Source organism: Phaethon lepturus, unplaced genomic scaffold (assembly GCF_000687285.1).
Source record: "Phaethon lepturus isolate BGI_N335 unplaced genomic scaffold, ASM68728v1 scaffold47361, whole genome shotgun sequence".
In the NCBI taxonomy this organism is placed as follows: Eukaryota; Metazoa; Chordata; class Aves; order Phaethontiformes; family Phaethontidae; genus Phaethon; species Phaethon lepturus.
This window is the reverse complement of record NW_010516449.1, coordinates 1,312-16,647: the sequence shown is the minus strand read 5'-3', so window position 1 is coordinate 16,647 and position 15,336 is coordinate 1,312. Positions and strand designations below refer to the sequence as shown.

At 43.5% G+C, this 15,336-nt stretch overlaps 1 protein-coding gene across 1 annotated transcript; it reads left to right on the top strand.

The window, feature by feature from the left end:
• Window positions 1-290: 290 nt before the first annotated feature.
• On the top strand, window positions 291-9,345 carry ATPAF1 (ATP synthase mitochondrial F1 complex assembly factor 1). The gene is made up of 8 exons (XM_010296060.1): window positions 291-395; window positions 930-980; window positions 1,719-1,781; window positions 3,170-3,220; window positions 5,023-5,070; window positions 7,136-7,231; window positions 7,789-7,896; window positions 8,836-9,345. Exons 1-8 carry the CDS (start codon window positions 315-317, stop codon window positions 9,028-9,030), a joined length of 693 nt encoding a protein of 230 aa, XP_010294362.1. The 5' UTR covers window positions 291-314; the 3' UTR covers window positions 9,031-9,345.
• The last annotated feature ends 5,991 nt before the right edge of the window (window positions 9,346-15,336 follow it).

Sequence of the window (15,336 nt, the reverse complement as noted above, 5' to 3'; positions counted from 1 at the left end):
TGGGGAGCTGGGGTTTTTTGGGGGAGGAGGGAAGTAATTTTTGGCTTTGCTCCCGCATGAGAAAATAAATTAGTTGAGGCCAAATGTAGCCTTGAAATTCACTTATGTTGCAGCGACCAAGTCAATGAGAGAGTCGTCTCCCAACATGATCAGTTTGATAAGTGATTGTTTTACTAACAACTTAAAAATTTAAGTTAAGAACATGTATCAGTGCCACAGTAAACGTTTTAAAAGGCCAAATGGTGTTAATCATCCGGTAGTGTTAATAGTCCCTTTTCTGTTTCAGATCCAGTCCAGATGTGTTTGAGTCCCGTATGGAAAAAAGAAATGAAGTGAAAAAGCAGCCCGTGGGATATTGCAAGCAAGGAGAGTTTATTAAATGTATGGAGGAAAAGGCAAGGCCAATTTATTTTGTAATTCACATAAGCTATAATGTAACTTATCAAAGATCATCATAATGCTACAAACATGCAGTGTTCCTGTTAGTAAGGAGACCCAGAATGTCACTCTGGTGGCTAAAAATATTGTTCTATATTATAATGTTTTTCAGACAGTAAATTCTGTGCTCAAGGCCTTATTTAAGTGTTTAATTAGTTCCAGATTAGTTTGGCCCGATAGAGTGGCATGATCATGCTTTTGTAGTGAATGAAAGCAAGCTGTTCAATAATATTGGATCCAAAATGCATAATAGTTTGCTTTAATCCTTCCTGATCTTGAAATTCATAGTTCAGATTAAGTAACTTAATCTTCTTATTCTCCTAACCAATATTTTATTGTAATAAAATGCACCACAGCAATCTCTAATGATCTTAAATTCGAGCTCATACTGAGGAGATCTTGTCAGCAGGCATGTCATGTGTGGCAGGGAAGGCAAATAAATGGTATTAAAGCATCAGCTACAAAAACTAAAGAAGAATGTTTTCTTCTAGGCAGAAGGCTTGGGCACAAAGACATCAAAGGGAGGGTTCACAAAAGATAAGGTAAGGGAAATGAACCTAAGTGTTAGGAGGGAACATGCTGGCAAATGAAAGATGTAGATTAACTTGTGTTGCTACAGTCAATGCTTCAGCCAAGAACTTCTTGAGACAAAACTAATGTTCCTTGTGCTGCGCTTGGTATAAGATACTAATTTTCTATTCGGATCACATTGAAGTCTTAAAACTCATGTCAGTCTGTTTTTATCACCTGGTCCTTTCTCTCTTGACAACCTGGAAGTTCCTACAAGTTAGGGGATCTGTACTGACAGCTGACAGTAATAAGCTGAAAGGGTTAAGTTTCCTTTACAGCATGTAAATACATTTCCAAAGATCAGCCAGCAGAGGGACAAGAGAATGGTTTTATTCCTTCATGTTCTTGTATTTTGGCAAACTTTCTGTGTAAATCTGCCAACAGAGCATGTGTCTCAGATGGCTGAAAGGGAAAGGCTGCAGCTCCTCTTGCAGCTTCAGTAGAGAGCTGCACAACTGGAGCAAAGGATAGTCTGTGTCCTGACAGAATCTCTTCTATTCTGCCTTTGTGTGTGAATCCACTTCTCGGTGTGTTACTGCTTATGACTTACTAGTTTCTTTGGCAATTCAAAGGACTTAAGTCACATTGTAAATTAAATCAAGTTCCTCCAGTTTGATTTTTGGTCTCTGTAATTGCATTCATTCATTCTGGATTCTCACTTGAATCAGAGAACTGTCACCATGCCAAAATCCTTATGCTTTCTCTTGCAGACGCTTGATTCAATTCTTAATGTTGAGATGGTAAAAGAAAAATCAGCAGAGGAGATAAAACAGGTGATGTATTTAAATGGAATAAAGTTTCCTCCACATCTGTGCTTAATAGTAATCTACATGTGAGGCTGGAAATTTTACTTAGACTGAAAAATAAAACATGGCTACGGATGTATATTTATAAAAAGCACATTCACATACATAGCAATAATAGAAGATAAAGTTTTCTTTGTATAGATAAGTCCACCTAGGATGCACCTACTTGATAAATAATACATCTAGACTTGATCGTTCAAAACCTGTCTCTATTGTAATTCTTATTGTTGCTATTTAACACGTAGCAGTTGAATTGGCATCAGCATGCTCCTGTCAGGTTTGAAGCCACATGAAGGGAAACGCTAGCAGTAGCTCATGTGGATTATGCTATGACTGTTTTGCAGGAATAAAAAAGCCTTTGCCATCTTTTATCTTTACTTGCGTTATCTGTCACTCAGGAGTCTGTACTCTCACTAAAGTTGGTTAGGGTAAGAAGGAGGTGGGTGGATCTGTTTGTTTGAAGAACAGTGTGGATCAAGTTATTCTCCCTAATATCTACTTGGCTTTGCACTTTATTGCCTTTTATTGAGTTACAAGTCACATCTCTTCCACATTTCTGATGTAGCTTGGGTTGGATCTTGTATTTTTTTTCCTAATTGGACCATATGCCAAGAAACTTTGTGTAGGCATGATCATTTAAGCACATATGAAGGAGCCTTCTGGCATGGTTTCTGGCAGAAATCTAGCTGCTTTCCTGATAGCTTGAGAACACTATAGAAGTAATTATGTGTTTTGTAGGGGATGGTGTGCGACCAGTTAGGGAGTGGATTGGACTAATGAATTTCCTTTTGAGTTCTTCTCTCTCTTTCATTGTTTAAACATTTTACTCTAATTCTTCTTAGTTATGTAGGACTGGGGAAGAACAACTGAAAGTCCTGGATTCTGGGCTTTTGCTTGTACTTGTCCGTTTATTAAGGACCCTGAGCTTTTATGTAGGTATTGCCATCTGGCTGTGGTGAAGAAAAAGATTGTGAATGCAGAGGAGCATTATGCAAAGTGTTGTCCTGTTCTTTATTTAAAAAAGCTCCAAAAAACCTCAAACCCTGTAGAAACCATTAGCATGATTACTGGGAAAAATGTAAGAAGCACTTCTGATGGCTAGTAAATCTTGAGCCACCTCTGAGCCCACTGCTTATTTCTGTTACCTTGTTGAAATCTGTCATTTGGTACAAGTATTGTGGAGCTTTAGGAGAAGTGTATTGCGTTAGCAGGAAAGTCAGTCAGGCTTGATTGGAAAAATGACTTCTTAAGGTGCTTACAAAGGTTAATTGACAAATGGAATTCTTTTTAAAGCATTTAGTATGACTGCTAGGTGCTTGATGTTAACTGTAGCTCATCTCCTTTGTTTCCTCCAGATTTGGAATCAGTATTTTTCTGCAAAAGATACGGTTTATGCTGTTATTCCTGTAAGTAGTTCCCCTGTAGTTATGCACTTGAAAGGCCAGTGTGCAAACCTTGCCACTTTCTGCAATTCTGTTGCTTTTAAAAGCAGTCATTGAAGGAAAATGAAGTTTCAAGAACAAACTTTCCAGATTGAGTGGTCTTATTGCCCCAAGTAAGGACTTTTGTTTGCAAAAATGTGTATCTTTTTTTCCTCACTTACATCAGTCTAAATAAAGCTAGTACTATTTTCTGCACACCTGGCTTGAATTTCCAGGTATTTTTTTCATGAGTATCTAATACTCTTCACAGGGCCCTAGTATCTTTTAAGGTAGCATTTGTATTTTCACATCATTTTTACTTAGAGTTGCTCATTTCTTTCCCCTCTTCCCTGCAGCATGGACTGCTAACTCGAAGTTTAATATGGCAGTGTTAGAGCAGTTGGCTAATAACTTGGCACGTGGCTAATCACTTATGACTTACTTTCATACATTTAAAATTATTGGCAGCACTGTCTTTCATTGAGATTGCATGGTGCTTCCTGTGATAAGGTCATATTTCTTATTCCTGATAACTTTACCAGATGCTAATTGTTGTTAATCTGCGTTAGGCTGAAGGAGGTTTTTTTCGCTTTTGGGATTTCTTTTTATTCTTTGCTTCAGAGTCTGTATGTGATCGTGATCTCTTAAATCGGTCTTTTCACAGCTGGGCACGAACTGTGTGTTCCTTCAGTTCTCGAAACCTCATTTAGATCTGGGATCTGATTTGCAATTGTACTTGGCTCTTCAAGCTGCAGCTAAAGTCAGTGGGAGACTGTATTGTAAATGTATGAAGTGCTGTATGCTCTGAAAATGGCAACATGGGCTTTGAAGTCAAGCAGCTTTGTGTTCCAGTTGTCCCAACATGTGGATGTTGTGAAAATAGTTTGAACTGCACATTAACTGCAGCAGAAGGCCAAAGCCAGGGACTTCAGTTAAGATGGCGTAGCTCTTTCATTAGTGGGGCTGGCGCTGCTCTTTGCACCGTTTTAGAGGAGCTTTGGAAGCTTTTAAGGCTTTAATGCAAACCAGATCATAGGCACATTAGGAAGTAGTTCATGGTGTCGTCAGGGGAGAAACCTATGACTTTTGCCAGAAGCTTTTTGTTGGCTGGAAGAAAGGCCTCGTGTAATTCGTGAGTGCTCAAAAGCACACCCGGAGGAATTTTGTGTTGATGAATGGCATATGTTTTCTTTCATGAACACCTTAGAGTAGGTATTAATACATGGTGCTGGAAAGAGAAGAACAGGCAAAAGGTTTGGGGGAATGCAGAGGACACATGATTGAGATTGCCAGGTTTCATCAACGATGACCAAATAAGTTTGTGGGTTTAATATAAATCTAAGCAATAAGTATATTATTTGAGTAAATATCTAGGCTGCTCTTTAATATTGAAGAATAGATGACCATGATGTAAGATCTATAGTTTGAGGCCAGGGATATGTCATCTTGCTCAAGTGTTGACACCACATGATATAGTGGAGCTATTACTGAAACAGGACTTAATGTAAGCCTTAATGTAAGCCCCCCACCTCCACGGAATAAAGCTTTGAATTCAAGGAGGCTGCTGCTGCATCTTAGAGTCAGCATTGTTAAAACAGGGTACCAATGACATTTAGATAACTAATAGCTAAATGCAGTTTTCCATGCACTCGTCGTTAGCTGTTCCCGCAGTGAGACCTTCTGTAGATGGAAGTTGTACCCTGTAAAGGTTAATGAGGTGATTCTGGATAACTGTGCATCCATGTTTGTGTTACGAAAATTAAATTTCTCTTTCTCCTTCCCCAAAGGCAGAAAAATTTGATTTAATATGGAAGAGAGCCCAGAAATGTCCATCGGTACGTATGGCAGAGACTTGCAGTGCATGGATGTATAGCTGTAATGCATTTCTCCTCTTTAAAGCCTAATTCATAAACTTTCGACCCTCCTGTATTCAGACTTACTGTATCAGCTCAATAAGTAAAATCCAGGTGTTCAAATACTTGTTTTAGTGTTCAGATAAAAGCAGTGGCTATTCATATGTATTAAACAGTTTGATCTGGGTATCAGATATATAGATGGAAGAGATGCAGGGTTTAGTAGCAAAAGCACAGAAACTCCCAGGGAATGGATTTAACTACATGCCTCCAGTTTCCATTAATTGATGTCTTGTGGTTAACTCTCTTCCGTGCAGTGTTGTGAAGAGCCAGGCCTCGCAGGCCAGCTCCACTGATGTTCCTGCGTATCTTTCCTTATTGCATAAAACATCCTTGCTTTAACCTGAAGGAACTGCTGTTAGCTATAGCTACGTGTCACCATGGCATTATGTTGCATGCACATGGAGAAAATGAATTCTCCTGTCTTATGGTTGGTGTGAGTTGCTCCTCTTCCTTTTTATGTTTGTTTACTGGCAATGAAGAGAGGCAGGAGTATCTGAAAGGGAAAAAGGCAAGAAAACAATGTGTTGGGGTTCTGTCCACAGAACGAGCTGAACCTTGTCATCTATCACCTTGTGTTTCCTGATTGTAAATGTGCATAGCTATGCTTTCTTCACCATACTAGTGATCTGTGATAGGTAAATACTGGTAAGCGAATATGAGCTCTTTATATGGAAGCCAAACTGGGCAGGCAGTATGCTGTGTAAATGCATCTCTGTCTCGTGGGAGTGTGAGTTGTCAAAAAAGACTATATGGCAGTGCAAAATTGAGTAGTCTAAGTTCTGTTGCAGAGGATCGTAATTTGACAGCTGTGACAGGAGAAGTAAGGAGGGAATTGGGTGTAGATGAACCCTCTATTAAAGATAGGGAGTAAATACTCTGTGGATTGTTTCTTAGGTGTCATGCTGGCATGACAAAGCATAAAATACTGAGAATGCTTAATATGGTTATTTCAGGAATGAGTGGATTCCCAAGATTTGGGTTCACTATTTCTCCGGTGGGTTGGTGGGTATCTTGTAAGCTTCAATTAGAAGATTCCTGTGTGAATGATCACGTTGTTGCTTTGAAGAAATTAAACTACAAAAGAGCAGAACAGCTAATAAGATAAAGAGTATATTCTGCAGTTTTATACCACATGCTGCTGGATTAGTATTGTTTTCTGTTGAAAGTACTGTGTTTTTACAGTAATTTGTGCACTGAGGCATGGACTTTGTGCAATTTTCACTGTGCTGAGACAGAAATTACATGCTTCACTCCTTTATGAAAACAAGTAGCTAGACTTTGCTGCGTTGAATACTTTTGTAGATCTGAATGGGAGACTTTACTGGATTGATGGATTGGTCCTGTATATTTCAGTTGCCAAGAGCAAGATCAAATATATCTGACTTCCCAAGCTACTCAGAGCTTGGAAAGTTATTTATAGCTTTAACTGCATTTCTGTACAGTGCACTGGCATTTAGTCAGGTATCCTGCCTGTTTTTCTGCTCCCATGTTGTCCTTTCCCTTGGTGTGGGAAAGTGAGCAAGTCCTTAGCCTTATGGAGCCAAATAGACCACAAATCTCTAGAGAGAAAATACTTGCTGCCAATTCTGGAACAGTTGGTGAAATTACAGGATTTAAAAACTCTAAATGCTTCTTATCTTCTATTTTACCATTTCTGCTGTTAATTTTCTAGAAGTGAATGAAAAGGTCAGAGTCTGAACGTTCTCCCTGTCCTTTCCTTTCCTTTGACTGTCTCATAATATTGATAAAAATATGTGCCAACATACTTGCTAATGAAATAATACTGATAAGGTAATGCTGGTTTATTGTCTGTGTTGAAGTCTGGTTCCTGCTGTCCTATCACTCCTGGTGGGGCAAAGAAACCCCTTTTTCTGTTGTGGCTCTCTTGCTAAAGAATTTATGCTGGAGACCACTATGACAGAGGCATCACTTTATTCTATGAAAGGGAGAATTGTTTGGGTTTTTTTTAATCATTTCTCTACAGTTTCTATATGCTTTGCCAAGAAAAGAAGGCTATGAGTTCTTTGTGGGGCAGTGGTCAGGAACAGAATTGCACTTCACTTCCCTAATAAACATTCAGGTGAGTGGTTGAAATAAAAAGTAAAAAAAAAACTTAGGATCCAGAAATATATAATATCAGCATATTACAATATATAATATTTTGTAAATAGTTTAGTGAACAGGTTGTCTAGCTTAACTTGAAAATTGTCAGGGAAAAACTTCCATTAATTATGTGTACTTAGTAAATTTATGGGTATTAAGTGTCTCTAAAGGACAATGAGGTAGAAGTCAAACAGTTTGAAAATAGAAGCAAGGGCCAAACTTCTTAGAACTGTTTGTGCAAGCTACTTAAAATACCAGTAGATGCTATGAGATGAAATGTCTTTCTGGAAGTTACAGGTTCTTTTAAATGCAAAATAGTCTTTAGTCAAGAAAAAACTCAACCTAACTCTGCAAATCCCTTGTTCTCTGTAAATACCAGGAATAATGAACTTTTAATTAGAACTTGCCCTTAAGCTCTGAAAAATCACTGTCTCCATAGCAGTTAATACTCAGAAGTTTTGTAATCAAGGCTCCAAATCTGCAATAGAGCTAAAGTTCTTTATGGGATACTTATGGGATATTTATCTCCTTCAGACTCAGGGTGAAACTGCTCCTAGCCAGTTGGTCTTGTACCATTATCCTGAGCTGCAGGAGGAAAAAGGCATAGTACTAATGACAGCAGAAATGGACTCAAAGTTCCTGGTAAGAGAAATCTGTTCATTGGCTTTCTTCATTTTATGCTGCAACTCTTCCTATAGTTTTGAATTAAAACCAAATTTAAGGTCTTTAAAAAACCCTTTCCCAAAGAGTGGTCTCACTAGATTTCTTTAACCTAACCTACCTAATACTAGGGAAAGCTGGAAGGAAATCATCAGTCTTTGGCTATCTGGTGATTTCAGCTCACTCTTCCCCCCTGGCTTCCTTACTCTGGGTATTATAGTTTATTGCTGTAAAAAAAATAGAAACGCTTCTGTTTTTCTTATTAACGGAAGCAAATTTAAATTAAAGCTGTTGCTACCTGCCCACAAGTTAAAACAGTGAAGCTTAATGCTGCTCATCAAATCAGGAGACCTCTGGAGCTTTGTGTTAGGTTTCAGCGTGCCTTTGCTCTTTTCCCTCTGTGTGGGTGTACTGTTATTTGCGTATCTGTCATAGTACGGTGCTGGGACTAACAGCACTAGGGATTATGCTGGTGGAACAAGATAACTAAAGCATCCCACCTCTAACTGACCTACTTACACCAGTTCTGAAACTCTGTGCTGAGGAGTCTTGGTAATGCATTTGCCCTTTGGTATCTCAGACCAAACAATCAATTTTTGCAAATAGGTCAACTGGAAGAAGGGAAGGATGAGACTTTGGTGCCTCTCCGGTGCCTTAGAGTAGGCAGGCATCACGAAAGACATCTCTGACCTCTGAGGTGTATGCTCAGCAGGAGAGTGTAGGTACAGTGCTGAAGTCTGTAAGTAGGTCAGGAACAAGAGACGGATGGTTTGTTAAGAGGTTTGCAAAACTAAGGTGACTTGGAATTGAGTCATTTGATGAGTAGGACTGCAGCCTTTCAGCTGCGGAAGAGTCTTTTTCAATGGGATACTCAAATACAACAAAACCTAATGGTAACAGATGCTTTTTTTTAACTTGCAGGTGGTCCATGAAGCACAGTGCTTGGCGAATCAGGTGCAGCTCTTCTATGCAACGGAGCGTTCTGAGACCTACGAATTAGTGGAGACCTTCAACCACAGATCTAGTGAATTTAAATATATGTCAGTTATAGCAGAGCTTGAGCAAAGCGGACTTGGACGAGAACTGAGACCTGCTCAGGTTTCTGACAAGTCATAGAGTCTGACAAGTCATAGCGGGTGAAGAGACCCAGCAGCAGGCAGTGGGTTTCCTAGCTGGGGTGGTCCCATCTTTTGTTTTATGAATTTGGTTTAGCTGCAGAAAGGGTCTGGAGACATCCTGGGAGTGTGATAGTCAAGCATGTCTGGTACTGATGCCAGACGAGGACTTGAGCCATTTGAACGACAATGACTAATTGCTGAAATGGAGCCCTGTGCTTCAGTGTAACTTCATCAGAATGAGCCGTTTTCCTGTCCTGTAACTCACTGCTGCATGTTGTATTTTTGAAATCTGAAATAAAATGAGAGAAGGGGAGCTATGTGATGGACTATACTGACATCAGGAGACAGATAACAATCATTGTTTCTTCTCAGTAAATGCATTTTAAATGCCCTCCACCATTATAATTGCATGGTCCAATGCTTTTTAATCTGTGTGGAATTTGTCTGTCAAGAAAAGAGAATAGGACTGATGCTCTAAAACAGACTCCTCTTTGTTACTTTGTGTGTGGGGTTCCTTACACAGATGTGTAGTGTGGCCTGTGTTTTTCTCAGGATTAAAAACTAGAGTGATTAGATTTGTTCTGGGAATTTTATGCTTCTTAATTGATATATTAATTTTATCCTGTTGCTGTGTTTTTCACATCAAAACATCCTGAGATGTTTTTCTTGAGGAATAGGATATTATAAACATGGTTTTATTTTTGTATAGCTTTGAATAGTGTAGAGGAATTATTGCATGCTTTATAGAATTAATTTTTCTCAGACTGGTAGCTCGTCAGGTAACTCTACAAACGGTATTTGGAGCGACAAAAAATAGCTCTTGTTCCATTTCAAGAAAGCCACTATCTCCAATAAAAGCAAGATGGAATTCCATAGTAACAGAGCTAGAACCACCAACTGGTAAGTGACAACACATGAAAAAATGCGTTGGTGTGAATATGCCCAGAAGCTTTAACAGCATTGGTAAGAATCTGGCTTTTAAGGACAACAGCTGGTTCAATTTTTTAAACCTGCCTTCATCAGAAGAATCCCAAAGCATTCATGCTTTGAGCTTTTCTTGTTTTCATTCCCAGCAGAGGCAGCCAGTGCATCTGTGGACAAGGGCATACTGCAGCAGTGCCAAGTGATGCGCAGTCTGTGTGTGGAGCGCCAGCGTACCACCACTGCACAGGTGGGCAAATAAAAGAGAGGACAGCCAGGAGCTTCCCAGGAGCAATGCTGAAATATTTCCCATATCCCCATCAAATCCCTGGAACTAACTTGCCCTTAGCAGTAATTATCTGTAATGTCCAGGCCACATAGCGTCTTCCCATCAGCCTGCTGAGGCTGGTAAGCATTCCCTCCTTTGCCAAAGAAACGGGGGCAAGAAGGGCAGGCAACTTGTCTGTCAGAGGAAGAGCAATTTTTTTGGGCAGGGCTAGTAACAGATTTTCTGTGCTACCTGTAACCGTGACCTGATAGGGAGGTTTGGTTAGTTACACAGGGCTCTTGCACAACCTGTTTGCTACTGTGATTGTAGGACCGTGGTGCTGTAAGACTCGCTGTCACCCTATTCTTACTCAGCCCATTCTTTGGACATGAACATTGTTCAGCTAAGCACTAAAGGTAGATTGTAAGGTTTTATTGTTGGGGTCTATTTTAGCAGTGACTTGTATATGTTGGAGGATAACTGTCCATTCAGGGAATTTTAAGGTGTTTCTACAACAGGCGCATCTTCCCCTGGGGCTCTGCTGCAAGAAGGTGGTCTTGCTCCCCATAATGTCATCGTCTTGTTTCTGATTGCGTTGAGTCTGTGAGTGTGTGCGTAGCAGCCTGCATAGCAGGGGAATAAGCAGAGGAGATGTGGATAGGGCTGTTATAATCTGAACTGCAAATCACCTTTATTAAGGAGCCTTTCTACTTCTGTTTTACAGCATTCATGCTCCATTTATCATTTTTCCTTAGCTGAAATAAGTCATTATTCACTTCCTGCTTTGAAGAAGTCAAAGTTGCTGTATTCATTTTTAATATAGCTATAATACAACATATCTGGAAGAGTAATGGGCAACAGGAGTGAAATTCAAGGCTTCCAAATCTATACCTGAGCCTCTTTCTGAGCTTAAACGACTAAAGTCTCTAGTAAAGGCTGTGAGCAGTCACTACCTGTAATTTTAAGTAGCTTTTTTCAACCCATCACGTGATTAATCACAAGTTAAAAACTTCTCTAAGGGTTTAAGACAGACAGAAATGGCAAAATCAAGAACAGGAAACATTTCTTGCATTGCATGCATTGGAATGGTTTTTAAATAAGGCCCAAACCGAAAAGGCCAAGTTGATCATGCCACCTTGCAGCCCTTTTGCAAGAGACTGCATTTTCTGTCCCTGGCAGAGGCAGAACTGACTGATGGAGGGAGCAAGAGCACTTTTTTTTTCCTCCAGGTGTATTCATGTGCCTTGAAGTGCATGTCGTAACATGTTTCCTCCTTGTGTCAGGACGAGACCACGTGGCACAGAAATGACTGACTTGGTGTCAATCATCTGGTGCTGGCTGCATCTCCCTGAGGAGCAGAGGAGCAAAGAGTGGGGTAGCCTTGTACGTGCATGTGTGTGCAATGGCAGGGCTATAGCAGAGGCTGAAAGCTGCATTGGGAGGTGTTCCCTGATCTGCTGCTGGGGACGGGGTTTGGTGCAGCCCCAGAAAGTGTTCCCGCTGTGTTTTCTCCAGGAATCCAGTCCGATGGACTGTGCCACTGAAATGCTGTTGTGAGCAGGGAAGCTTCAGTTGCTGTATTCCTGTATGATCTGTTTACAGATTATAATGTGTATTCCTACAGATGATAATATCATGATTAGATGTATTAGATAATATATACAGATTAATGTTAATACAGATTATGACAGCAAATGGCCCTGCAGTGTGACACGCTGTACCGTCAGAGCATCTTGGTCATGGGCAACTGAGTTGGTTTAATATTTGGCAGCCCAGTTCTAGGGTGCAAGTTTGACAGGGTGTGAGTAACCTTCCTAATTTGTAAGTGGAAAAGTGGAAACTTTGTCCTTTTGGAAACGTATGTGCTAGTGTGTGTGCTTGTGCTATGGTTAGGAGTTCAGCAGCACAGTCTAGGATCTGCGCTGACTGTTGCGGTGGTGATGAGGCTGAAACTGGGATAAAGACCAATAATAAAAACATCCTCGAGAAACTCTCGGAAACTCTCGGCCTGATCCTCTGCTAAATGCTTGCTGTGAGGGGGAGTAGCTCAGCTGAAGAATTGGCCCCACAAACCATCCCTGCTGCAGAAGTAGGCCAGCGGTGTTTCGTGGCTGTGTGGCTACTCTGCTGCCTGTGATTCAGCTGTGCATGAACCGTGCTGCTGGCTGCCTGGTGTAGCCTCAGCACATTTGGAAGACATTTGGTGCACTTAGGACCCGTGTTGAGCCTAAGAGCTGGTGAAAACAAGGCTGTTAATCCTGGTGTGGGAAGAGAAGTGTAACTGTAAGACTTGGGTGCTGTACAGCCGCTAGAGGGAAGGTTTGTCTCCTTATTCTGAGCTACCAGCACACAGACAGCTCGCATGAGCCTGTCTACTCAGCTCTGTGAACTCGGGGTGAGTTTTGTGCTTAAAAAACACTTAGATGCCCAGGCTGCTCCTATGTGGTCGATAACATGGTGGGATGCACTGTGTTAGACCCATGATTCCCCTACCCTGGTGTCCTAGATAGCTGCCTCGGGGAGGGCAACCATCCTGCTATAATTTTCCAGGTTGCTTTGCTGATTTCCAGGCTTTTGTGGGTCAGGGTCTTCACAACTGAACCTGGTGCTGTAGGAGCTGCCTCCTTCCCTCTGTGCTGCCTGCTGTCTGCCTCCGGCTGGAGGAGACCCCAAGGCCAAGGATGTGGCAGCAGTTCCTGCTAGGAGCGGTGGAGCAAGTCTTGCAGCCAGAGGCTCTTGTTAGCAGCATCTCAAAACCCAATTTGCCCACGTACCCCTGTCGCCCCAGGGACATGTATCAGAAACCCCGGGAGCCAGTCCTGCTCCCTGGGAAGACACCCTGGCTTGTGAAAGGCGGCTGTTGCAGCCATCAAGGAAGTGTTGACTGAAGGATAATGTTCTTACCCTCACTTAAAATGCTGACTCTAGTCCTTTTTCATCTGTGCCTGTTTTTTTCCCCTGTGCCTTAGAAAACAGCAAGACTCCAGTCCCCTCTGATCCGCAGCTGTGGAAGTTCCTACTCCCTACCTCGGAGCTTGCGCAGGCCTCGGTGGAGTGGGAACGGGGAACTGGCTGTTCCTGATGCTGCATATCGGAGGCAAACTTTTGTGGGAATGTCCTTTGCCTCTCTGGGAATAACCGGAGCAAACCTACTGCTCCCTTTGCTGTGTCTTGTGGTCTGCACAAGCACGCAGAGCCTCCACCCCCTGGCCGGCGGGGTGCTGTGCTGGTGGGGTGCTGTGCCACTGGGGGCATGCCGTGCAGGGCATCGCGTGGCCGGGGAGAGCCTGGCCTGGCGCCGCAGCTGTGTCCTGCCGAGCCGTGCGAAGCCACATCGCTGTTGGGCCTCTTTCCACGACTGCCCGTGAGCTGCAATGGAGCCGTCCAGCACTCTGGGCTCACTTCCTTCCCTGCTTCCTTCCCCTGGATAAATTCAGCTGTGCACCTGCCTTTGGGAGCGGGGCCATCCCCTGCCTCTTCCTTCCGCCTGGGCAGACAAATGCCCTCTTCACAATAACACATCCCTCCTGCCCCAAACCTGCCCCTCCAGCCTTTTCCTCCTTCCCGAGTGACTCCTGCCCTCCCCGCCCCTGCAGCTGGGACCCTGGGCGGCTCCGGGACCGTGGGCTCTCTGCTCTGCAAGGTTTCCAAAGCCTCGTGCGAGGGGGTAACTCCCTGACCAGGAGAAGCTGCTCGCCCCAGTGCACTTGCAGGGCTGCAGCTGATGCAACTTCAGCCCTTGTGCTGTTTCCCCGGCCCCTCTCCTTTTGGCTCCAGACTGCTGAGGGTGGGAGGACCCCATCTCGGCCCTAAGTATTTTGGCTCCATCTTGCCTCAATGTAAATCCTGGCCATGAGTTCCCTTCCGGATCTTTGCTATACAGCCAAGCCCCCTCAGTTTTGGAGTTGTGCCCAGTTTTTGCTGGTGTTTCAGTTGAAAGTTTCCTCCTGGCTTGGCATTAGCTGTCAGGAGTTACATCTGCTCCACAGACCTCCGCCTCCCCTCGTGATCTTAAGCGTGTTACTTCGACCTGAGACCATCTGCAATGATCACAAGAGATTCGCTCAGGAGCAGCGCCAGGCTGGTGTGGAAAAGGTTCTGCCTCTCTAAACCACCCTGTTGGTGCTGGTGTGGATGTACACGCAGAGCTGAGCTTTCAGCGTTATGGCTGTTGCACTCGATTGTGGTGGGAAGCAGCTGAACGGATGAATTTGACAGCTTTTGGGTTTAATCCCTTAGGGCTACGTGTTCTTTTTTGCAAGGGTGCGGTGCCCTGTGCTCCCTCCTGCCCCAGGAGCCGAGCGTGCAGGGCGCTTCGCCCCCCGGTTGTACCTTTTCTGCAGAAACATGCCGCAGCTGTGCGGCATCTCGGCCATCTCGCGTTGTGACGGGCACCAGGACGGGTGAATCTTGCATGTCCTCAGTGCGTCCTTCTCCCATCACCTGGCTCACGACCTGCCCTTCAGCCCCATCCCAAATGGGGACAGGTAGGACAGCAAGGGGTGCAGGGGTGTGCGAGACCCCGTCAGCAGGCGTTCAGCCCTGCCACAGCCCCGATTCCCTCTGGCTCCGTCCAAAAGCAATCCGCTAGCAGCTGCTGCTGGATGCTGCGGTGCCTCTGATACTGTCTTTGCCCCTGATAAAATGCTGCAGGTGACAAGTAGTTTCTATTGCACCTGCACAAAACCAGCACAGAGTGGGGAGGAAAGGAGAGCAGATGCCTTGTAGGGCCTGAGCTGAGCTCCCTCGCAGCCATCTGCTCTGGGAGACTGCTGGATAATTGAGAATATTTACCATTGCTGGGCAGGTAGCTTTATTTTTAAAGACTGTCTCTGAACATTGTGCCTCAAGGGCAAGCCCTGGCATTGAGCCCTGGTAGCTGAGAAGCCCCGTTATGGGGGAAGGAGGATGGATCCTGCAGAGATGCATCCTCCTGGGTGCACAGCGCACGGGGTCAGAAGGTAAATCCACGGCTCCCAGCCGGCTGCAACCCCGACCGCAGCAGCAGATGAAGCCAGGCGGGGTTCAGGGAGGCAAACCCTCGTCCTAAACCCTCCTGCCTTGTGCAGACCAACGCGGCAGCCGGATCCTCCCGTCGTCTCAAGCTGCTGGGTT

Bases quoted from the DNA above. Each gene is read 5' to 3' on its own strand.
- ATPAF1 (XM_010296060.1), top strand. From the start codon at position 315: ATGGAAAAAAGAAATGAAGTGAAAAAGCAGCCCGTGGGATATTGCAAG. The intron at 981-1,718 runs GTAAGGGAAATG...TTTCTCTTGCAG, and splicing joins GAGGGTTCACAAAAGATAAG to ACGCTTGATTCAATTCTTAA. The intron at 5,071-7,135 runs GTACGTATGGCA...ATTTCTCTACAG, and splicing joins GAGCCCAGAAATGTCCATCG to TTTCTATATGCTTTGCCAAG.